This window comes from Nothoprocta perdicaria, unplaced genomic scaffold (genome assembly GCF_003342845.1).
Source record: "Nothoprocta perdicaria isolate Ctin4 unplaced genomic scaffold, notPer1 scaffold_19, whole genome shotgun sequence".
NCBI lineage: Eukaryota > Metazoa > Chordata > Aves > Tinamiformes > Tinamidae > Nothoprocta > Nothoprocta perdicaria.
The window spans coordinates 3,141,398-3,166,811 of record NW_020455093.1 but is presented as its reverse complement, the minus strand read 5'-3'; the positions used below and the strand labels follow the sequence as shown (position 1 = coordinate 3,166,811).

The 25,414-nt window shown below is 48.7% G+C and overlaps 1 protein-coding gene across 1 annotated transcript in view; it reads left to right on the top strand.

The window, feature by feature from the left end:
- GRHL1 (grainyhead like transcription factor 1) overlaps window positions 1–7,369 on the top strand; it is a 38,843-nt gene extending 31,474 nt beyond the window's left edge. Inside the window, 6 exon segments of the mRNA XM_026037102.1 lie at window positions 78–217; window positions 1,595–1,662; window positions 1,724–1,812; window positions 3,583–3,668; window positions 5,225–5,289; window positions 6,464–7,369. Of these exon segments, the coding sequence (XP_025892887.1) occupies window positions 78–217; window positions 1,595–1,662; window positions 1,724–1,812; window positions 3,583–3,668; window positions 5,225–5,289; window positions 6,464–6,578 (563 nt within the window). The 3' untranslated portion in view covers window positions 6,579–7,369.
- Window positions 7,370–25,414: the final 18,045 nt, after the last annotated feature.

Sequence of the window (25,414 nt, the reverse complement as noted above, 5' to 3'; positions counted from 1 at the left end):
GCCTTTTCCATGATGTAGGAAAGTCCTGCCAATGCCTTTGCTGCTCTSTGTTCCAATCTGTGGTCTCCCCTTGGCAGTTTCCGACGTGAAAGTGCCCATGCTTCCCTCRCACAAGCGCACGGACATCACCGTCTTCAAGCCCTTCATGGATCTAGACACCCAGCCAGTCCTTTTCATCCCTGACGTTCACTTTGCCAACCTGCAGCGTGGAGCCCACGTACGTAAGCCTGGGCTGTGGGGATGAGGAGGGCTATGGAACGTGTCTGTAAGAAGTCCAAGGTGCTCTATGTGTGTGTGACATAGGAGATGCCAGACTGTCTGCAGTGATGCTGTAAACAGCTACAGACCAAGTCTTGCATGAGCAGCAGATGTTTCTCCTTGAGGCACTGCCTGGTGTTAGCTCGGGGATGTTTTCTGAAGAAACTGTTCTCTAAACTCCCATTTCCTTGAACCTGAACTGATTTTTCCACAGCATCTCCAGCCCGGGCTTTGCTGCTGGTTTTTGTGGTGAAATCTGTTGGATTTCTGTGAGCTGCTGTAGACCTTGGGCTCTCCAGCCTGTGCTGCAGTGAGAGGCCCTGCTGTGGAACTGGCAAAAGTGTCAGCCGGGTGCTCAGCAGCCTCGGAGCTCCTGGGAAGTCCCAGCTGACAGGAGCTGAAAGGGAAAATAAAATAAAATCAACTGTATGGAGTGCAAACAGACTAGAAGCTGTGAACTTTTGTGTGTCTCAAGTTCTGACATGCTTTAATATATTATAAATCTTAGTTTTTAAGGGCATTGCCTAATCTTCTAACAAGCATTGAGAGTAAACTTGGTATTCAAAGCAAACTCGAGGCAAACTTTTCCACACGTTTCATAGTGGAGAAAATCCCCAGTATGCTCYGTAGTAGAGCCTGTGGAAGCTTTTTCACTGACTCTGTACCAGTCTATAGGAACATATTAAAAAGCTAATTAGCTTTTTATCTTGTGCATTTTGGACCCTTTGAAATTCTCTTGTTGGAAAGAGATAATGGGGATGCTTACTTGCTTTTGGAAGATTGAGCTAGTGTCACGTCATATAGGGCTGAAATAAATTCCAGTTCTGGATAAAATTTTCACACTCCCAAGCAAAAGTATTATCTGCTTCTTAAAGTGAAGGTGATGTTATTGTCTGGATAGAAGCATCTTCTAGTATGATAGTCCCGGCTGGCTTTGTGTGTCCCAGCCTCTTTTTCCCTTGTTATCTAGTGCATTAATGGGCTTATGGTCTAGCCAGGGGCTGAGCCATCCTGCAACATCCATCACAGCTCCTGCCAGGGGGTTCAGACGTGTCCTCTCCCTTCACAACCACCTGATGCTGTTAGACCTCTGCTCTTCTATCCCAATGCAAACAAAGCTGTTGTCAGGCTGCTCTTAACAGGTGGAGGCCAAGTGGGATGGAAGGATATTGCTCACAGGACTGCACTGCCCCAGTCACCTTGTGGGACTTCGTTGTGTAGAATTGAGAGCCCTCTGTAATGCTCTTAGGGGACTAAATACCACGTGAGGTTCTGCCTAGCTTATCGGCATTTATTTTCCTACYGATGTCAAGAAAGTCTCCCCTTTGTTTTAAAGGTCCTTCCTGTTGCTTCAGAAGAACTGGAGGGTGAAAGGTAAGAGCTGTGCTCCTTTGTGCTCCTGAAGTGCTGCTTGCAGGCCAAGGAGCAAGTCCCCAAAACTGACTTTCTGCCCTATTAATGACAGCTCCAGTCTGAAGAGAGGGCCTTATATTGGGGAAGAGGATTTTATTGGTACCCCAAATAAGATGACCAGAATAGAAGAACCAAAAAGAGGTATTTTTCTGTCTTTTTTTTTTTTTTTTTTTTTTAGACTGAATTGTTGGAATCTTTGCCCATAATGATGACATTGATGAATGTGAGATTTAAAGAGTCATTTACATTAATTTTGGAGTATAGTTTAGCCTCTCTGTGTGTGTATTGTTTATTTTTTCCTCTTTTCCTGTTTTTGAGTCGTGACAGTGACCGTGTATATAAGCATGTAGTTAATTTCTAATTTCTTTTTCCTTCTGAAAATTGTTTTCTTTTTCTTTCAGCTCTGCCACTGATTGCCTCTAAACTTTGGTAACCTGCCTTCCTGCTTAYCTGCTCTGTCTCTCTTCCTTTATACTGTCCCCGTAGCAGACTACAGGGTGGGAGGGAATTCATCACCCAATCCAGTACAAAGCACTTTGGAAGCAGCCTGTAGGACTCCAAGGGCTCAAAGCCAAGAACTGGTCTAGATATAAAACTACTGCATCTATCACAGTGCTGGGAAAGAAGCCTGAAAGTTTTTAAAGACAAAATGAAGGGCTAGTTTGTTTATTTTAAACGTGTTGTCAGCCTCTGCAATTATTATGTGTAACTGGATGCTGCTGTGGTGTCGTGTAAGGCACTGAGGCCGACTGGGAGATCATGTAGAGGACAGTTATGGGGAAGGAAGGACCATCCAAACCAAGAATTAAATCTGAGCCTGTGACTCGAAATTTAAACTAGCAAGCCCAGTCTTAGTGGGCTGCATCTAGGTAATTAGAAGTTTGGGGGGTTTCTTTTTCCTTTTCTTTTTTTTTTTTTTTTTTTGTAAAAGGAAACGAGATCCTGTGGTTTCTCTTGCTGCAGTCAGCCATGAAACTGGGCCTATGGGATTATCCTTCTTTTGGCTGCTGTCTCATCATACCTGTGTTGTCCTTTAGTGGCTTTTTACTGTCCTTGGCTCTGAAATGCTTTTCTCCTAGCCAAAATTCATGAGGCTGCTGTTCCTGCCCAAAGTTCAGCTCGTTTGAYGTAGATACCCCAATAAATGTCTCATGTCACAGGTGTGTCCAGGCTGTGGCTGCTCAGCCCTCATAAACAATCCAGGTTGTCCTACCTAGTCATTAGAAGAGGGATTAAGGACACCAAAGCTCCAGGATTCCTTGCCCTTCTAGTTTATTCCTCAGTCTTACTGCAGTTGTTAGTGAGGCTGATGGTGTCACAGAGGGACTCTGCCTACCTCGAGAACACTAGGGATGCTTCTCCCMTTGGGTTTCCTGCTCTTTCATTCCCATCCTAGCAAGGCACTAGGTCTGTGTGGTGTCAGTTGGGGTGGCAGGAGGGTTACTGAAACATGGTAGGGGGAAGGACCACGTGAGATGAGTGGAGCTTTGCACCAAGAAAGGATGAGAAATGAGGAGCTGGCTTTGCTCGCTCTGATTGCAGCTCTTGGGCTGTGCTGAGGGGTGAAGTCTTGGGGCACAAGACCTGTGACATGCAGAGGGCCCCGGAGGCTCCTAGTGCTGTGTTTTCCTTTCTTCCTCCTTGTGTTTCAGGTACAGCCTTTTAATGAGATAATAGAGAAAATAGAAAAATGCAAAAATGATTTGCAAAGTAAAATGCTCAATGCATGAGCATTCAGCACTTCTATGTACAGGAAATATGTTTTGAGCTAGCTTTGCTATGCATGTTTTCTGTGACCCTTTTAATGCCCTTTAATGTGTTTTTAATGCATTTTAATGCATTTATTTAGTCACTGTTGTGACTCTGGTGAGCCATTAGGCGGTAAATTCCACTCACTGATCTGTTTTTCAGTGTTGCTATATGTCCGAAAAGAGTCAGAGGAAGTCTTTGATGCACTTATGTTGAAGACACCCTCTCTGAAAGGTTTAATGGAAGCTGTAAGTAATAAGGCTTTTTTATTWWAAAAAAAAAAAAATGACTCTGSTTTAKGAAAAAGTGACTATGTGATTCCTGKCTCTTCAGTCCCTTCACACCATGCGGTCATAGGAGCCAATAGGAAGGTGTTTCATTCCCTGAAAATCCAGGCTTGGCTCAAGCTTCATTGCTGGGTACCTGAATTACTCCCAAATGAATGTCTGTCCATAGTGGAAAGATAGGCTTCTAGGCTGGCTCGTCATGCAGGCTTTGCCTTGGCCAATTGCTGGTGAAGCTCTGTTGGTCTTTCCCTAGCTATGTCAAAAGCAGTCAGCAGACTCCTACCTTGGATATTTGTCATGTCAGAGATAATATTTTAATATTTTCAGGAACTGGGTTTTATTTTAGTCTTTCCCAGTCTTGTTTTGGTGCYCACCTCTCTGCCTTCTTAACTTGCAGAGCTCTTCTATGAAGAGCTCTCCAGTCCCAGTTTCTCAGTGTACTTAGAGGGTTTTATGTATCCACACAGAGGCGGGAAGTTATTCTCAGCTACTTGACTTCCAAAATAGCCTTCAACTACCCCTGCTGCTACAAGACTGCAAAGGAAATACAGAGCTTAACGCTGAGGAATGGTGTAATGTTTGGCACAAGSCCAGAACGGACGTTTCTGGCTGTCTCTTGGTGACTAATGCCTTGTCTCTTGAGGACAGAAAATTTGGGGCCCTATAGCTGGACATCGTTGGTGGCTTTGGGACCCAGAGCTGGCTTTGTAATCTGAGACCCTCCTAGATGTGGGGTTTTGGATTACAATTTTTTTGGATGATTCCCTATTAAAAAGCTGGTGAGGAATAAGAGGCAGAAGAGGAATTTATTGATGCCTTCCTGCTGAGAGCAGCTTCTGCAGTTGTGGGCAGTTTTGGTGGAAGTTTCTCCCTTTCTCTGGGGGAGAAGGAAGGAGGGCCACGAAGTCCTCCCTTTCCTTGTGGTCCCCGAGTGAAGCTCTAGCCTGTTGCTTCATCCTGACTTCTTAGAGTCAGGGGCTCAGAAATGCAGATGGGAGAAAGCCCCCTGCACCCATCTGTCGGGGTGGGTCTTGTTGCCAGTGTGACACAGCCGTTGGCCAGAGCAAGTCAGGCCCAGGACACTGTCCTTGTGACAGGATGGAGCTTTTTACAATCAAGGGCCACATGCAGTGACTGTGGTTTCCCACTGTGCTCTCTCTGCTGAACTTAAAATGGTTTTCAGTGACCTAGGAGCGTGGAGAAYAGCACAAAATAGGGACCGGAGTTTGGGGGTCTCTGTTTCCTTTTCAGGACCATTCTGCAATATGAAAAGTGAGTRGGGAGATTGAGAATTATGTTGTTGTTTTTTTTTTTTTTCCCCTTGGAAGTCGGTGTCTTCCCCACGGAGGTGGGTTCTCATCTCTGTGCTCATGTTATAGTTCAGGATTTAGCATCAACCTTGGGGTGGAGCAGTTGAGCAGTGGCTTTGATTTGCAGACCTCTGTTTCTCCACAAAGTGGAAGATGGTGCCAGCAGTGTCCTTGTTTCACAAATGTGTTTTCTTTTTTTTCTCCTAGATATCTGATAAATATGATGTTCCCTTTGATAAAATTGGAAAAATCTTCAAAAAATGTAAAAAAGGGTGAGTAGATACCCATACAACAACTGCCTGAGAAGGTAACTCCTTTCCAAGCGTACARATATGCTTTGTAATCCCTCTGCATGCTCCACGCGTGCAGATGCCATTGCATGCACATACATATGCATGTGTCCTAATCCAGTTCCAGTGCAAGTGCAGAAGACAGGATCCTTAAGCAATAAGTAGCCTTCTTTCCTGTGTAAATACAGGCCATAGGACTTTGCTGAGGTAATTGCTGTTTGCACCAGAGTTGATCTTGTGAGAGGAGAAGAGCTACCTTTGCTCAGAGGTGCCYACCTCAGCCCTGCCAAATTGGCCGTGTGGCTAGTTGTACTAACTATGGCTGCATTTATTTACAGCTTTTTGCAGTTACTAGATCTGGTTATCTTTTTGTCTGATAAATTGAAGAGAGCTCTGCTTAAGAAATACCTGTTGCCCGCAGAGGTTGTTCTCCACTGGTTACTTTTCCTTGGTAATGAAAATGGATTGAGCTCCTGAAGATGTCTGCTTTTGTTTTTCCTTTTAATCGCACACTAAACTTCCTGGTGGTTCTCTGAACTCGTTTCATGTTTTTAGCCCTTTCCCTGAAACCCCTCTGACTAGAGAAATAAGTCCTTTAATCAGCTTTGGAATGCAATTTGCAGAGCTGTGCATTCAGAGCATAATTAGGGAGACAGAATTGCCAAATAGCTGCAAAAGCTGCAAATTGGTGGTAATGGAACCACCAGTAAGGAGGGCTTTTCAGTAAGTAAAATAAGGAAAGTGAAGGGTACGAACCCACGGGAACACACAAGTGTCAACTGCTTGGCAAAAGTGGCAACCAGACATCAGCAGCTTCACTGSCAGCTCTGTAGGGCTGTGCTGGTTATTTGTAATAATCAAACTAGCCCGGGGCTCCAAGGGTTTTCCAAGTGCTTCCAGCCTCAAAAGGATTTCTGCCATTTCTGAGCTCAGTCTGCCTCTCTGGTTGAGGAGCTAGACTTGATCATAAATGTGTCTGCAAGCACTGGTAGCTACTGTGGATAAAATCAGCTAGATCTGCTAGGAACTAATGGGTCAGAGAAGGATGAGCAGGGAACCTGAGTTACCTCTAGGCAGTGAGAGCTCTTGGAGATTTGTCTGTAGCTCTGCAAACTTTGGCATTTAATATTAATCCTGGTTTGTCTTCATTTTCCAGAATTCTGGTCAACATGGATGATAACATTGTGAAGCACTATTCTAATGAAGATACCTTCCAGTTGCAGATTGAAGAAGTTGGAGGATCTTACAAGCTCACTCTCACTGAGATTTAAGTTCCATGGTCCTCCGTGGATTTAAACGAAGGTCTCAAGTGAACATTATCCCATAATTTAGCATGTTGGGTAAAACACTAATCACCTTCTCCAGAAGAAAGCCAGGTGGTGACTTCTTCTGGGGATCAGAGCAGTGTTTTTTCTTACTACATTTGTTTCTGTTCTTTCCACAGAACACTGTAATGCTCGTGACGTTATTTGCACTTGAAATGAGAGAGCAAAGATCAGGAATTAAATAGAGAGCATGTATAAAACACTAGTAAATATAGGAGGGGAAGCTCCCCTGGATGGTGGCCTTTTAGAGTGGTGATACCTTATTTATCTCTTCAGTACCTATATTTGAGCCTGTTGTCAGCTAATAACATTGTATTGGACTATTTTCTGCTAGATACAGCTGCAAAACTACTAATTGATACTAGTAGGAATTGCATGCAGGTTGGAGAAAGACTTGATAATGTTTACTCTTGAACAGGGCAGATTGTTGAAATCACGTGTTTAATTTGGCGGGGGGAGGATGCAAAACTGCCTTGCTTATGAAGAACTCRCCTTAGTAACTGTGTGAACTGATCAGATGAAGCTATATTGTATATAAGTGCAATATATTTTTGAAGGTTTGTAAATGTGTACATACAAGTGATATATAATATATATAAATACGGTGTTCATGTATATACCAGGAATATATACAATGAAGCCCATCTAAAAGGATGCCATATACAGAGAAAAAACAATATTTAATGTAGTTATTTAAAAGCGGCCAAACCCTTTACATGCACCCAAGGTGAGCACATGCTTGTATGTTCATAGAACGCACAGAGACCTGCTTTGTCAACATGGATTTTCCTACGTGGAAGGAAAGGTACTGATTTCCCCCTAAATCCTTCTGGACTGCATGGTGAGGGCACTTGGGGCTTCTGCTGTGACCTGCCTGTTGGAGCTGTGGAGTGGCTGTGTTACTGCTGCTCTTAAAGGTGCCTGGGTGTCCAGATCGGACACTGCATCCAAGAGGAGCATGTCCAGTTTCCTAGGAATCTCAGTACTTGTTTACTTGGAAACTCAGGCTCGCTTGGGTTCAGACTGTGGGGGTCATGGGGAAACCCTCCTGGAGGGCGAGCTCTCGTCTAGCAGCACCTTAGGGGCTCCACACTTCTTCCCTGCAGCCAGGCATTGAATGCAGCCAGCTCCAGCAGCTCAACTAGGTGAAACCCATGGATTCGTTCCCACGTGCCAGGTTCTGGGATGTCAACAGCCTGACGCAGGCACAGAGGAGATTCCTTTGGAGAAAGCACAGCCACATCCCACCCCGCAGGCCAAGCAGCAGCAGGCCGAGGGAGGCTGCTGCAGTCGAGTGCATGTGTCTGATGTTCATCCCAAGAGAGCAAGCTGGAGGGGAGAGACCAGAAAGGGCACCTGGGAGCAGAAGTCCTCTGAATACAACCCCAGGTGGCAGCAGGCATTGCTGAGAACCCCCAAACCTGCCCCTCTGCAGTAGATKGTGCAGTATTTTCTCACCATGTGTTTGTGCTTATGGAGGAGAGGCCCCCTCTGATAGTAGCACGGGAGGGATGAAGCAGCAGCTCATCTCTGAGGCACACCTGGATTGCAGGGTGGAATGTGACCATCATGTCCATCACACCATCATGGGTAAGGATGAGTGCTGGGTCTGGTATCACTCGTGTCTTTATTAGTGATTGGSATAGTGAGAAGGGCTTATAAGATTCTCAGGCAATGCAAAGCTGGGAAGAGCTGCATGCACGTTGGCTAGGACGTGAATCTGGATTGGCTGGAGAAATGGTGCAAAAAAAGTAGGATTCAGTTCAAAAAGGACAAGTGTGGAATTCTGCTTCCAGGGAGGAGCAGTCAGCACAAACGCAGGCTGCAGAGCTGCATGGGGGCAGTTTTATATGTCTCCTGATGTCCCAGGAGAGCCACCAGGCTGCCTGGTACCCCAGAACCTGGCCCATGAGGAAGGGTTGAATGAATTGTGTGGTGAGGGGCCACCTTGAGAAGGRAAGGCTGAGGAGAGTCAAGCCTTCAAATGTGTGAGCGTGTTCTCCAAGCCCATTGTGATACAACTTGTGGCCTTAAACTGCAGAAATTCAGGTTATGTGTTGAAAAACGTATTTTCTTCCTAGCAAACCGAGCAGGTTGCCCAGAGAGGCCGTGGGATCTGACATTGGGTGTTCTTAGTGTCAGGCAGGACAAACATACCTGTGGACTGGCACAGGTAGAGCTGATTCCGCCTTGGCGCTGAGACTAGATGGCAACTTGAAGTCCCTCCCCACTTTAAAAAAAAATATATAAAAAATAAATTTTTGTTTGTTTAATGAAATATAGTACCCTGGGATTTGTGTTCCCACCAGCCCTGAGCTGGTTCCTACACCAATTCATTAACCTTCCCCCTCTGCTCCTGGCCGGCTCCGAGGTTTGCCGACGTTCTGGGCACCGGGTGCAGCTCTGTTCACAGCCGCGAGCCCCCTGGGCTGGTGTGGGGCAGAGGCAGAGCAGGTACCTGGAAAGAGCCTCTAGGTCGGAAGCCCAAGGAGAGGAACGAGATGGTGGCACCAAAGACACTGCGCACACGGACGCGATCCCGGSTAGGGATCCGTGGTCTGCAGAGCAGCAGCTGGACGTGCACCAAGCTGACAGGAACCTGCCCTTTGGGCTTCCATTCAGGAATGACAGGGAACAATGTTACTATGGCAAGGGAATTTTTTAAACGTGATGCATAGAAATACGTATATATATTTACACATTTTTATTGAAAATGGAAGTTTTATTACAGAAACAGTCTAGGGTCAGGGAAGTAGATTTAGAGTCTCCGTAGAGGTAGAGTTGACATAAATGTTATTTCTTCTTACTGTTTAATGAAGTATGTGAACTAAATTTGACGATTGTTTTCCACTATAAGATACTCTGGGACACGGGTCTTATAACAGTAGCAGCAATGTCATGTATGTTTTATGAAACTGACTTTTTTGGTTTTTGCCTGCTGTTTTTTAATGGAAAATGTATTTTAAGCCAAGCTATTAAATTTTATATGTTCATTTCTAATGATGAGTCTCTTATAAACGCATTTTTTTCTCTTCACTTTCTCGTTTTTCCCTTTGACTGGCAGGGGAYCTATGAAACAAAACCCAACCCCAGGGACCTTGTTCACTAACTTTCTAATGCCAGGTGAGGTGCTGGCAGACCCTGAGTCTCTCCAGGAGACTGTGCAGGGATTCCAGGCTCCATCTCTTGCTCCCGGTTTGATGCTGCTTCCCATAATCCGGAGCAGCAGGGAGGATTGGTGCTTCCTGGGAGGAGCGGTGGGTGGAGGACACCCCTTGTGCTGCTGGGGCAGCGCTTGGCATCGCCTGCAAAGGGGCAGGCGTTGACGTTATGGGGGTGAGAACACTTGGATGCGGTCCAGACTCGTTCTTGGAAATAATCCTATTACTGCCCGTGCTCTCGTTTGACCTCTCCTACGAGGCGCTTGGCTTTGCTGTTCAGAGAACGTCTCAACAAGCCTTTTGTTTCAGCGCAGCTGGGCCAGCCTTTCAACTCCGTGTATTCTCCAGCTGCACCGTCACCCCCTCGACTATTTGAGGATCTTGCCACCAGGCTGAGCTCTGTTCCGCAGACCTCCTGCAAGCAGCTGGGCTCGCGCGGGGCTCGGGGTGGAGCAGCAGCGCTGGCAGAGCTCTCTTGGCGCTGGACAACCACAGGCAGYGCTTATGGAGCTCCCGGTGCCACGGGCTGCCCACGCAGCGTTTCATGTCGGAACCTCCGCGAGACATTGGTGTGTTCTTGTCAGCTGTGACAGCAGCCAGCGCTCCCGCCTCTTCCCAGGGCTCTTGAGCATCCCTCTCCAAAGGGCTCAGTGGGGTGTGGGTGTGCAGGGGTGCTCACACGGTCTTGCCTTCCTCCCCCTGCCCCTCAGCCTTCCTGTATTTCATATTTTATATTCATCAAGGGAATTAAAATGTGTGTTTGAAGTAGCGCTTATCTGCAGAGCAGAATCACAGTGGATCAAAGGTAAATTCTTAAAGATACAACTTTGAACTCCAAAGCAGTCAGCCCCACAAGATGATCTGGCATCCCTGAGGCATGATTTGAGGCTCTAATATATGTCAGTTGAGCTTTAAAGATTTCATCTCTTTTCATATGGGAAATCTGAATTCTGCAGCAGTTCCTCTGTGAATCTTTTGTTTATTAAAATTAATTGCAGGAGCTTTCCTTCAAGACAGTGAGAGCATATGTGCCCCTCTCTGCRTTTTCTGTTTATTTTTCCTTCAGCTAAATAAATGCGTCCAATAAAGCAGGAGCTTTTCCCCAACCAGTTGTTTTGCTTGCTTTTTTTCCTCAGMTACCTTTATTTCTCCTTGTTCTTCGGTACCTTCCTAGCTGCAGTGCTGCTGGTTCACGGGCCAGATGGCTTTGCATGGATCACCACCCCTGGGAAGGCCTTGGGGCCCTCTCCTTTCCACAGGGTGCAGCTGGGGCTGCCGGTGCAGGTCACGTTCTCCTGTTTGCACAGGCCTCGATTCCATTAGCCCAGCGATCCCTTCTCCTGTCCGCACCGCCCCTGCATTGATGCCATGCCTGGTGAATTAAGTGCTGTTTATTTTGTAATCTCTCAAAGGTGTCCCAGGCTGCAGGCACGTGCACAAATAGACCCGGTGACCAGTGTCACCTGCCCCATGACCCGGCTGTGTCACCGCTCGCTTGGACAGCAGCCAGGGCAAACGGAGGGGCCAACTCGGCCCRTCACAATCGGAAGCTCGGGAAGGCTCCAGGTCACTGAACTATTTCTCACCTGACCATGGGCCCTGCAGCCCGGCACCTCTTCCGAGGCCGAGGTGCTTGTGAGTGCTGCCCCACGCGCAAGGGAGCCGGCGGCGGCTGCAGCCCCGGCCCTCGTGCAGCCGCGCCATTGCAGCGGGGGCTGCCCCGGTGCCAGCAGCCCTGCCTGAGCTGGCTTCGTGGCTGCACATCGGGCACGGGCAGGCAAGCGGCTTCGTGCCTGCACAGATAAATGCTGGGATGCAGCAATTCCGGAGCACTGGTCACCGCTTGCGCGTTGGCCGCGGGTATCCCAACCACCCGGCTGCTCTTCCATGCCAGCCCTCGCAGGGATGCTCCCTGTGTTGTTTTGCGTGGATTCGGTTGTGGCTGGGCCCTGCCCTGGCGAGAGACGTGCTCGCACAGGCTGCTGCTCGCACAGGCTGCTGCTGCGCGCGCAGCCGGGACGAGGCTTCGGCAGGAGCCTCGCGCAGCGGGAACAGGGCAGGCTCGGGCAGCGCGGCCCCCGGCGCATCCTGCGGACCAGGGCTGCGCTCTGCGCTCGGCAGAGCTGCTTGTCTGGGAGTCAGGGCAAAGAGGGGGTGAGAGGGAAACTGAGGCAGGGAGGAGGCACAGAGGGCTGGTGGACACAAACCTGGCAAGGCCAGATGGGGAGAGGGCCAGAACCAGAGCTGGGAGTGACTGTGGGGCTCATGAGGCCCCAACAGCACAGACCAGTATCCCAACGTTTGGGCAAGCAGCAAACACTCGCTGTGAAAATCATGGTGCTTTGGGTCAGCACTCAAGTTTGTAAACTTTTCCAAGGTGGGTTTGCGATCCTTGAAGCTTYGATACTCGCAGTCCTGCTCATCCGCCTGCCTCTGCCCAGCCAGTTGCCTGGAGCGTGGGAGATGAGGAGATGCCATGAGCTGCACCTGGAGGATCTGCTCTGTGGAGGACTGGTACCAGCCCACGCTGGCCTGGGAATGCAGAGGGAAGTAGTGGGAAAATGACAGAACATTTTGTGGACTCCAGATGCAGAGCCCCTTGGCCACTCCCTGAAACTGCACGTGCCGAAGGCAACACGTCTCCTCTCTTCCTAGAGCACCGACCTGGAAACCCTTTCCATGGCAGGATCCAGGGGCAGGAGGGCTCGGGGGCCCGACGTGGGGCTGCTCCCGGGCGCCGTTTCCGTGCCCATGGCCAGGGGTGGCCGGCAGAGGCGGCGCGTGGGCCGGCGCTCTGCCYGGGGCTGCTGCGGTGCCTCTCGTAGTCCTGTCCTGCTGCGCTTTGCTTGTTTTCTCCTTCAGAGTAAATAATTACAGGAGCTTTGCAAACATTAATGAGTAAATAAAGTGAAAGGGATTGCTCTGTGGCCAGCTCGGCAGGTCGTTGCTCTGTGACTCTTCTCCCACCAAAAGCCGGGCTTTAAAGGCCTGGGAAAGCCTCTCAGCTGACAGCAGCTCTATGGGGACCGTCGGCGCTCAGGCCCGCGGTGGGAACCTCGCTGAGGAGATGGCCTGGCCCGTGAAGGCCCCGCTCCTGCATGGGCTGCCCATGGCGTGTCCCCAAACCAGGCCTTGCTCTCCCCCCGCGCTTAAAGAACAGCCCTCAGCTGCTGCTAGGAGGGTTGGTCAAGATGGCCGGTCAGGAGACCTCAGGATAACGTGGCGAGCAGCGTATCTGGTGCTGTCCAGTCACCCATCTCCTTTGGGCCCCTTGTCCTTTGGGACAGAAAGCCCAGGAAAAGTTGCTCTGGGGAAGCAATGGAGAAGCCTGATACTATTTATATATATATATTTTCTAATATGTCTATTAAAATGGCCGCCTTTCCTGCTGCTCCAGCTCACCTTCGTCCCCAGTCTCCTTCGGAAAAGTCTGCTAATCCAAGGAAAAGCAGTAGAAAGCTTTAACRCTGTGAGGCAGTGTCTCCCCTCCCTTACATTTACATCTTCCCAAGCAGTTCCTTTAATGTCCCTGTTGCCCGCTTGTCACAGCCCTTTGTGGTGTGACCCTGTAATGGCAATTTAAGTAGGGCCAGGCAGGGTTTCTGTTTTGGAGGGCAGCTGATAAATTCAGACAGCTCACAAGCACAGTCAGTGCTTATTTCTGTAAACAGAAGTGTGCTTTTTATTCAAATAATTGGACATGTGTTTTTATAAGACTTTCCTTTTTTCTCCAATTGCTTAAATTAAGCATCTTGGCTGAATTTCTAGAGGAACTGTATCTTTTTTTTTTTAACAAAAGCACGATCGGTTTTACACAGACAGATAATGTGCAAGGTGATGGGATAGAAAATCTAGAGTAGGAAGATTCCTCAGTGTCAGATGCCACGCGACAGTGTGAAATCACTGGTATCTCCTGTTTGCTATGTGTACCCACCAAGTGCAYTCCTATGTATCCAGCCAACTTGGGTGCTGCTTGGTGCAGTTTGGTGACCTAAGATTCTGCCAAAGTCCTAGACATTGTAAATACTGTGTTAAATGAACATGTTAAATGTTGTGTTAATTGGATAGCTGGTCCTCTCCCTCCCACACGCATCCAGCCCCACTGAGAGACCTGCTGAAAGCAGCAGAAATTTGTGCTTGTTACCAAGTGCTTCTTTTCTGCATAGCTCGTGGTCTCAGCAAGCTCTTGCTGTTAATTACTGCTTATTTGTAAGGACAGCAGGAGCATCATAGGATAATTATGATCTAGCCCTCTTTTGCCGTGCCTTTCCCTGCTGTCTGCCCTCAGGAAGCGACTGTGACACTGATCACCGAGTGTTTGTGTAGCCTGTGCCAGGTAATTACACCCTGTCACCAAACAGTTGCTGGTGGCACTGGAGGAGCGGGACTGAAAGGGGGGTTTCCTTCTGTGGCTTGGAAGTATTGTGGAAATATCAATGAATAAAGCTTTGCAAAGTTCAGCACAGCAGGAATGTGGAAAATTCCTGTTTAATAGCGGAGGAAAAGTCAGACAGTTTTGAACATTGGAGCTGATCTGCACGGGGTTTATGAAATGCAGCTTTTGGCATTAGTTAGTGCCCTGCCTATACCCTTGTCAGGCATATAACTCTATGAGGAAAGACTACACAAGTTGGGCCTGTTCAGCCCGGAGAAGAGAAGATTGAGAAGGGATCTGATCAATAGGTTCAAATACCTGCGTCCAGATAGACGACATCCACTGCTCTGCCCTCATCTATCCAGCTAGTCACTCCATCAAAGGCTAGCGGGTTAGTCAAGCATGATTCCCCTTGGTGAATCCATGCTGACTATTCCTGAGCACCTTCTTCTCCTCCATGTGCTTGGAGACAGCAGCCAGGATGAGCTATTCCGTCACTTTCCCAGGGATAGAGGTGAGGCTGACTGGCCTGTAGCTGCCTGGGTCCTCCTTCTTGCCCTTTTTGAACCCTTGTGTGACACTGACTTTCTTCCAGTCCTCAGGCATCTCCCAGACAAGCAAGATTACAAGTTGAAACACAGGAAGTTCCACCTTCATATGAGGAAGAACTTCTTCACTGTGAGGGTGCCAGAGCCCTGGAACAGGCTGCCCAGGGAGGTTGTGGAGTCTCCTTCTCTGGAGATCTTCCAAACCCGCCTGGATGCCACCCTGTGCCCCATGCTCTGGGTGTCCCTGCTGGAGCGGGGGGTTGGACTAGATGATCTCTAGGGGTCCCTTCCAACCTCAACCAGTCTGTGATTCTGTGTGTTGGAGGGTCTGCATAATCCTCGCTAAGGCTTGAGGTGTATCTCTTAGTCTCCATCCGTAGGATAGTAACTGAGCTGACCTAGCTGGAGGCAGAGGTTTCTGCAAAACCCACGTGCGGGACACTGGCACGTGCCCCTTCCCTGCTGACCTTGTGGCCGTGCTGCAGCAGTGGTCTGTGCTCGGCTGTGGATTTGCTCTGCTGCAGTGATACCGTGTGAGATGTTTCCCACTCCTTGAGCAGGAGGCAGTCTAGTCTGGCCCTGTGTAAGCCTGGACTGCCCCAGCCGCAGGACAGAACAGCTCCGAAAATCCCTCCAGGGTTATATCAGGCTACTCGTAGTGTAAGCTGTAACCAGAGGATGTACCCACACCTCCTACCACCATGTCTGACTYGTGAGAGCGAGGAAGCATCTGAACTAGTTGCTCTCTGGGGCTGATGGACCTTGGTGCYCTGCAAGGCTAACGGATAGAAGGTGTCATGGCACCAAAATTCAGCCCTTGTAGTGTGGTGTTGCAACTCGTGTTGCTTTCCATGGGCTAAGAGGGAGTCTGGGCCTGGCAGCCCAGAGTAGGAGACACTGAGAAGATACCTCGTAACGCTGACAGTGCTCCAGAAGGAATCTGCTCACAATCCGATACCACGAACTATTGGCACAAGGAAAGGATTTGGGAAAGAAACCCTCAAACAGCTATTTCAGAGCATTACTGGAAAAATCCAGCTCCTGGTCATTTGCTACTGAGTACCTAGCGGTCAGAAATGCTTCGTGTCCTCCCCGGAGTCTGAAGCAGAACCTATCTGTCATTAAGCCTGGATCGAGCCCCTTTGCAGATGCTGCATGGGGTGGGTAGGTGCCTTTTGGCCTGACCCTGTTCTCGGGACACGACCTGCCCAGTGTCACACACGTATCCGCACGGCCGAGGATCCATCCTGAGCCAGGCCCAGCCTGCCGTCGGCCTGAGACAGCTGCTCTGCCCCGGTCCTCCTGCGCTCGGCAGCTGCTGCCTCCTCCGTGCTGGTGGCTTCAGGGAGCTATATTTAAGTAACAGCAACATAAAGCAACCAGCAATGGTGACTGGGGCGAGTTGGTGCTAGTCCAAGCACCARCCACTAGAGCTAGAAGAATTTCTTACTAAGAACTGCTGCTTTATTACAAGAGAGACSGCTTGCTTGTGGAGGGCCAGACTTACTAACCAAACAAATAAAGAAGCGGAGTCAAGGCAATTAGAYCAGCACTACTCTTACAGATTATTAGTATAATCATCAGATTACGAGTGTAATCGGATTTGTATGTGTAAAGCTATGGATTGTTCCGAATGTGCTCCCAAAAATCAGCTAAGTCACGTCCGGAGTGAGAAGGGCCCTCTAGGGAATTTTAGGAGCCTGATTCACACGGTGTGGGCAAACACATCCGTGGTCCTGCAGCTGGAACAAATGTAGCCACTCCGAATGTTTAGCAGGAAATGACAAAAATGTCCCAGCTTTCTAAGACGRGCCTTTCTTAGGAAAATCAGAAAAAGTTCTGGAAGGCACCAGCTAAGGCATGAACCAGGAAAAAGTTCTGCACCACTGTGGTTGATTCTGGGTTGTGTTGTCACAGCAGGCAGGACCCCCGGTGAGTTCCCTCTCTGGAAGCCCAGATRCATCCAGGATGTCTGCAGAGCTGCCACCAGGCTCTGATGGGTGCCAGGGCCCCACTGCCCTTCCTGCAGCACCGCCCGCCGCCTCCCAAACTGAGATAAGGGAAAGGTGTTGGAGCTAATGATCTCCTTAAGTATTTTGTTTTTCCACGCTGTGATGAGCCTGGACCAAGGGGGAGGAGAGACTTTTGATCAGATGTACTTAAAAGCCCTGGAGGCGTTAACAGCAATCCTGTGTCCTGCAGCCAGCACAAGGCTGAGCCGTAATCGCTTCTCCCTCCCAGCGAAAGCCAGTCTGCTATTATTATTTGTTTTCCTAAGTTTTTAASCTTTTCTCTTGTGTTCTCAGGTGCCTTGGACAACACTAAGGCCCCGAACTGCTCTTGCTCTAGGCAGCCTCTGTGAACTCCTACACGAGAAAGCCAACCAGGACTGCCATCCCCCTTCTGCAGCTATTTATCCCACCGGTCTCACAGGAGCAGGACCAGGAAGGCTCAGGTGGCTTGCAGTTTACAGCCAATTCCCACCGAATTGGTTGATGCCCCATGCTGCATCTCCGAAGGAAAACCAAGGTGCAACTCAACTSTTCTTGTTCCTTGTACCCTGGTTCAGATACCTGCAGTGAAACAGCCAGCTTGGCACGTGCTATCACTGCCTTGCAGCCTCTGCAAGGTGGGAGAGCTGCTTCAAGCACCCAGTGCCGGGGAAGGGGCCGGAGGGAGACAGGGCGCTGGGAAAGGAGGAGCTGGAGAGCCGGCTTCACGTACTGCTCCTGCCCACGGAGGCCTGAGGCTGGGAACGGGAGGCCTGAGGCTGGGAAACAGTATTTCTTGGAAGAGACTCCCCTCTGCCACTGGCAGCCTAATCCTTGCCTGGAGCGATGGGAGAGGGCTCTGTGCGGGTGATGGAGGAGCCAACGAGGCGGAGCAGCTCCCTCCCTTGCCCGCAGCTGCTCCCAGCCCAGCGGAGCCCGGAGTGGGATGTGTCCATGGGAGCATCGCCTGGAGCGGGATGCGCCTGTGGGAGCATTGCCCGGAGCAGGATGCGCCCGTGGGAGCATCGCGGATCCATTCCTGGCAGGATGCCGTACCCACGGCTGCATGGAGTGGCTCTGTCTGGATCCATACCAACCTGCACTACTCAGGAAAACTCTGCAGGATGGGACAGGTGTCTGGGGGAAAGCGGCGCTGAGACACTCCAGGGAGAGAAAATCAGCGTAAACAGCAGTGCTTGTACTTGGGAAGAGGAAATAGCACAGCTACAAAACAGGAGTCATCGCCCAGAATTAGAACCTGACTTTAATTTACATTTGTTGTCTTGTTAGATCTTTTTAACATCCTCAAGTACCATAGCAGCAGAGTAGAAGCGCATGTCCGAGCCTTACTCTGACGTGGGGATCTGTCTGTGTGGAAAAAACACGGGGGTTCCTTGTTCTTGCTATGTAAATAGTAGAAAACTACATGGGAAAGTATGTTTGAAGGGGGTATTAGGGCATCCAAGCAAGCAAGCAGCCCCCAGTTGTGAGAAAAAGCAGCAAGTCCCATCCAGCAGTCCTTTATCCCCAAGCAGGGGGCTGTTGTGCTGGGAGCAATAGGGTGGAGCAGGCTGAGTCCTCTGTGACCAGCAGCACTGGTCACTGCTGTGACACAACAAGAAGAGGGATTTAGGATGTGCACCAGGAGCACCTGGAGAGGCCCCTGGCTGTGCCAACACTTGGCCATAGCCCCTGTGAGGTGGTGGGAGCTGCTTTGAGCTTCTCACCACCGCAGGCAGCCGGTTCCAGCTCCGTGGTGGGCCCAGGGTGGCGGATGGACACAGCCTGTGGGTCTCACCACCTTAGGAAACAATCCCTATCCAACTCAATTGTTTCTTCCTCTCYTTCTCCTCCTCGGTATGGTGACCTCGGTTGGTGAGTGCATGGATTTAAACTGTTAAATGACTCAGTTGCTACTCACTTCCATCATTAAAAGAACAAAGGCTCATAAGAACATTAGCAGCCTTTGTTTATTCTGCTCTTAATGGAAAATACGTTTGTTTGYCAGCAGTAAAACCATATACTTGATTGCATCCACTTGATATATAGTTCATTCCTAGAGCGCTGTGGAAGTCCCACGTTGTRCGTAGGCAGGGCCCTTTGGGAATATACTCCTCATTCGCACGGCTGGAGTGGGAGCACTCTGGCACCGGGGTCATCGTTAAGCCATTGTACAAACAACCCAGCCGACCTTGCAAACCTCCGGCTGACAGGATCTCCCGGGAAGCGGGTTAAGGGACACGGAGCACCCCAGGTAGCCGGGCACGACGGCAGCACTGAGGGAATGTGCACCCCAACACCCTCTGATGGAGCACGGGGTGGCTCAGCCGGAAACAGTGTGTTTTTAACAGCATCAACAACAGGTTTTTTTGCCAAAACACCAAGGCCTAAGTAGCTGAAACAGGTAAGAGGTGGCAGGTGGGCAGAGACAGGTGAAGATATGCAGAGGGCCCAGAGCTGAGGTAAGAGAAGGTCAGGTGCAGCGCAAAGAAATTGGAAAAATAAAGTGATATCACAGACAGGGACCTTGGTAGTAAGGCATTTATTTGTAACAGGTTAGTGATTGTACCTGGGTTTCGACGTCAGTGCAGTATGAAGGCTGGCTTGCATGGGGTGGATCTTTACACAGCAAAATTCACAGGGGCTGTAACAAGTTCATCTTCTGCCTGTGAGGGGAGGTCAGGGTTATCTGGTAGGCCAAACTGACGTGAGCTCACCAAGAACAAGTCTCATGTCCTCAGATGGAATCTGATCAGGAAAACCATCAGGAAAACCATCTAACAGGCAACAGCAAGCAAAACTTTGCAGGTGGGGCACAGGCATAGACAGCTCATCACGTCCCTTTGGCTTCCTGCTCCTGCTCTGCATCCCAGGCTGCTTCTCAGTGAGTGGTGGGAAAGGTCACACGCTCCCGTCATCTTGTCAGCTGCAGACCAATGTTCCTGAGCTATCTTCTGGATACCATCTGAAAGCAGACACAACTGATGGTAGGAATCTACTACGAAGTCTGGTTTCAGAAGGGCAAGAATAAAGCCTCAACCTGATGTTCAGTGCCCAGTCAACTGAATATTTCCCTCTCTTCTATCCCCTTCGGCCCTACTACCTCTCCTGGGAGGTAAAGGTCCTCTCAGACCCCTTGTTTTTCCCATTTTCAGTGACAGACATTTTCTGCAAGCCAGGAKCACTGTTTTCACATGGATTTTATTTTCTCATGGATTTTTTTTTCCTGACTCCTAGGAGAGCGTTACAAATCCCATGTGCGGTCAACGTCTACGGTCACCTGTAAGAGTGAATAACAGCCACTCTTGCACAAATCCATCTCCAGTCACACCAGACATCTTCCCAGCATCCCAGTGCTGCATAAAACCCGTCTAGAGTTAATGGAACATGAAAGATGATTCATGATGGAATACATTTTTGCACATAGGCTTCATACATGCCCAAGCAAGCTGTGAGATGACCAAAAGAGAGGAACATCTGTCAGTGTTGCTAATGCTTTAATATACCATGTGTCAGAAAAGATGTTTGGGTTTAGGTAACAGTAATTTTGAAATCAATAGAAAGTGGGAAAAGATGATGCCATGTATTTATTCAGAGCAACAGACAAACAGTATTCCTTTTTTTTTTTTCTTTTCTAAACTTCATGAAATGTTTTATTTGGATCCATCTTCCATTGCCACTAAAAGAAGAACAGGGCACAAGTAACAGCAGCAGAAAAAACAGATGGTACATTTSAGTGAGCAGATGGTTCTCTATTGTGTCATGCTTATTATCATCATTTAATTTATTATCTCTATTATGGTAGGTCTCTGGAGGCTCCTCACCTGTAATAAATACTTGCAGTGTGGTTTTTTTTTAAATTCATTATGTTTCGCATACTCTGAAATCTGCTTGAATGGTGGTTTCTCTTTGTAGTACTGTCAGGTACCAGGAATGTTTGATGCAAGCAGTATTTTTTAAGGTAGAAGTATGTTTTGGGAAATTACTACTGTGTGTCTATTCTGTAAGCATCTCGGGTCCAAAACACGGTAAGAAACAGTCCTCACGCTTGCCTTTTGTTTTGCTGTAACCTGGCTGTATTTCCTTACTGCATCCTGGCTGCTTCCCCATTGCACTCAAACCACTTCTCTGTCTACTTAAACCTTAATCTGTTTGTGGAACTGAATACTCTCTCCTACAAGAGATGCAGGTGCATCTTCTTGTGGGAAGGAACAAACTTACGTTTCCTAGTCTGGGATGGGTGAAGGGGCAGCGTTTTTCCATGCTCCCTGGGCAAGGGTTGTAAAATCCACATGCTTATGAGACTTACGCTTGATTTTGCATTCAGATGTTAAGAATAAAGTAAGAAACCCTCTTCTTCATGGTATCCCTTTCACAGCTCTCCAATTGCCTATGTAACTCTACGATTTCCACTGTTCACCCCTGCTGCCTGGTCCCTGCAGCCAGGGTTGCTGTTTCCATCASCTGGTATCAGGCACAGCCCCACAGACTGCTCCCCTGGCTCTGCAGTGGGTGACTTCTCTGGTGGCTGCTGCTCCAGGCGATGAACAACTCCATCCCCAGAGCACATACATAAGGAGGGAAAAGGATGGGAGAAACACATTCAGGTATACGTCGAATCTTTCATTTCTTCTGATGCATTTTCTTATCTCTATGAGAGTTCTGGTTGTAATTATGTGTATTTGCTTAAACCTCCTTATCGGTTATGCTATATATATATTTGCTACGCTAGCCTACTGCAGACCAGATGCTGCTGTCGAATTGCACTCACTAACCCTAAAGATGTACCAAAGAGAACTGCTTTGCTCTATTTTTAAYTGCTGGCAAACATTAGGAATAGAATCTGAGCTCATAAACTTCTATTTTTTTTTTTGTTGAATTTGTGTTGTTTATTGTATTCCCCTTTACAATTATCTGCAAAAGGGGAATGGGGGAAAGCTGCCAGTGTGTCCTTTGTATTCAGAAAATAGTTCTAAATATTTTCCCTCCTCCTTGCATGCAATGTTTGATTCTTTTGTTGTTTTCCCTGCCTTTCTGAAGGATAAGATAACTGGGGTAGAGCTTTCTCAACCTTCCACCAAAGCAACTCACATCTGCCTATTCCTGTATTAGAGCAAGGACATCATCCAGTTTCAACAAAGAAAGCTTTTCTCTGAAATATTTGCAAACATTTTGAGTAAAATGGACCTTTACAGAACCAAATGGTACTTAAGAGGGCCAAGTCCTGAGGATACCACAGCATTAGGGACACACAGGGGCAGGTTGGCAGAGGAAAACTCTAGTGGTCTGGGCCCTGGAGTCACTGCCACAGCTATGTCCTGCAGGAGCACCCCTTTCTTTCCAGGCATATCCTTGGGCAGACACACACAAACTTGCTAGAAATGAGTACTGGGGATGCTCGGGTTTTGATACTTTTGTTATTTTTTGTTACTTTGGAATAATTCCTAATGATGAATCATGCAATCATTGACAGAATTAATGACAAATCAGACACAGAATCAAGAAATCATCAATCAAATCATTGACAGAATCAATTTCAGTAACAGCTTTACCAGCTTAAAAGCATGCTCTTCTATGAAGTTTTGGTATTAGCTTCAGGAGAGGAAGCTGAACAGATTTTATTCTAATACACAAGCTACTATATTGCTTAGGAAGCTAAAGTGCTGCATRAATTTGCTGGTTGAAACACCCAGGCAAGTCCATGGATGCAAGCAGAAGTATGACAGAGCAAGATTAGATTAACTGCATTAATATTAATCTCAGTACAGCTTAGGAAAAGGAAATAAAAAGGGGGAAGAAGTAAGACAGGACAGATGAGAAGTTCTAGGATGTTACTGCTGGGGGACAGGGAYTACACGGGGCTCAGATCCAAGCTCTGTCATTGACACCCAACATGAAGGTGAAGATGCTTTTTCCCCACCTATAATACTGGCATGCTAATACTGCCTTAACAGCAGAGCAAGACAGACGAAGCGATTTTGGTCAGTCCTCTGAGGATGACATTAGAAACCTTAGTTGCCACTTTCAGAGCAGTACCAGGAACAGTCGAGCACATTTTCTCTACGGTGCGAGCAGGAGCGCAGACGTGCTGCAACATCCCTTCTTTCACCTCAACGCCTGGCACCTACAGACTACCGAAGACCCCTCGTCTAGCAATTCATGCTCTGGGCTCTGAACGTGTAAGCACGTTGTATGGGAAGACACCCCAAGGCAGGGGGCACAAGCAGAGGTGCTGTAACAGCCCCCCACAATCCGTCTGCTTCCCTGCTATGGTTTCTGCACTGGCAACTTCTTTCCAATGCACTTCTCTCCGATGCTATTACTCAGCTGAAAAGCTGTGCTGTAGATGACGAAGGTTGTGCGTGCAAGCGCTCCGGGCAGAAACTGCATGTGTTTCAACAAGCACAAAAGAGACAAATAAAATCGCTTCTGAACTACGGCCGAACTGAGATAAAAAAGCAAAATAAAACTGTGGAGTATTCTCATACTTGGTAATTCTCTCATGTTTTCCTCARTATGGGAGAGTAAGAGTGGCTATTGCCTTATAAGGAACGGCCACTGATCTATATTAAAGAAGGGCTGCATCCTGTATCCCCCGCTTTTTATGTTTTGAACATCCCTACACTTATTAGTCACTGGGTGACAATACTTTTCCTGAGTTTGTTTCGTCCACAGCTGCGCAATCCAYCTACTTTTGTGGATGTAACTAATGTTAGAGCTGGCTTGGAAGTTTGAAAARTAATTTTAGTTTGATGAAGTTCGATAGTAACTTTATTATCATAACGAATAGGACCCATAGACATCATAATGCACAGGATTTTAGGACAAGGGGCAATAGGTGTAAGTTGAAACACAGGCAGTCCCATCTCCATGGGAGGAAGAACTTCTTGACTGCGAGGGTGCCAGAGCCCTGGAACAGGYTGCCCAGGGAGGTTGTGGAGTCTCCTTCTCTGGAGATCTTCCAAACCCGCCTGGATGCCGCCCTGTGCCCCGTCCTCTGGGTGTCCCTGCTGGAGCAGGGGGTTGGACTAGATGATCTCTAGAGGTCCCTTCCAACCTCYACCAGTCTGTGATGCTGTGATTTCGTGGCCCTACCTCATAAATTACAACTCCATGATGGTGGCTACCATTCAAACCCAACCAGCAACTCGCAGCCCAAGTATAACCCAAAACACAGAGCAGAGATGCAGGCTGGACAGGGTGGGAGTACAAGGAAACGCGGAGACAGCACTGACCRGCCAAGAGCCGCTGGTCCCCTTGCTACCCACCTGACCACTGGTAACTGACTTCACTTAGCCAGCCCAGGCGAGGCTTTAGGTTGCTTAATAGCATATTATGCATTTGAATCATGGTTCTCACAGCGATGAGCTCATGTAAAAACATATATATATTCCCAAAATTGCCAGTGAAAACTACCAGGTAGGTTTCTCTCAAAAGAGGTTTCTYCTCAGGAGCTAGGCAGCAGCATTTCAGCTCTTGAAGAAATGATGTCAAAATATGGATACCCTGTACATGGATRCGTCTCTATGGATTCCTCCGAGGAGGGAAAGCGCCACCTCTCCCAGCGCCAGCACAGAGGCGACTGCCGAAGGCCCGGCCTACAASGGCAGGAAGCATCAAGCCCAGAGACGGCATCGGAAAAGCTTCCTAAGGAAGGGTCCCACAACCCATCTGATCAACCGATGAGGCCGTGGCTGAGAAATTGTCCAGGGAGAAAAATCTCACACCTGCGAGACATGCCTGAAGGAAGCTGGCCTTCCCATCCCATTGCTCAAGGGTGAATAGACCCCATCTCAGTTTAGCCTCCTGATCTTCTTTGCCTTTTGGGTTAGACCTTGTTGTTGGGATCAAACTACTCCAGGTACTACTGGGTTCAGCTACTGGGCCCAACGCCTTGATTGCTGGTTACAAGCTCCAGACCGGAAAAAAATGCACATGGTAAACTTGGTATGACCTTCTGGGGTAAAAGTCTGCAGATCCATGAGCTGGGATATCCGCCCAGCAGGAACTAGAGCCCCRGAGGGGTCAATGGTTCCCTCCCGGAGGGCAGAACCATTGGGAACAGTCCAAACCCTCCGCACTGCGGCAAAGCTACCAGSCCTTGGAACGTCTGCGTGAGCAAGGCGAGGACTTGGGGCTTCCATTAAAACCCCAGATCTTGCGGCCAACTGGCGACTAGTGAATTTCCATTAAAAGCAGAAGAAAGGGCTATGGAGAAGAAAGTGAAGAAAGAATATACATTTCTTCTYGTCTTGTAAATAATTGAGCTATCCTAAGATTTGCTCAAATACGTAACGCTGGCAACAGCAGCACGACACGACACGACACGACGCACACAGTGCACCTGACCCACCGCAGGGACACAGGTCTATTTTTAGCCCTGGAGCTTTGCACTGACCCACTGATCTGGATCCGTGCGTTCAGGCGGATGTGAGGCCCCTTTACCAAAAAAAAAAACAACAACAAAAGGCTTGTAGAARCTGTGAGAAAATGATGTTTCTCTGCCAAAAAATATGCCCACCCCCCCGTGCTGCAGCCGGCTCCCCAAGACGGCCCCGGGCAGGGCACGGCCGGGCTGTGGAGGGGGGCAGCTCCGCGGGGCGCGCTCCCGCCACGCGCGCGCCCGCGGCCCCGCCCCCTGCGCTTCCCGCCAGCCCCGCCTTTCCCGCGCCGCGCCGACCTTTCCCCTAGTTTCCCCCGCCCGCTT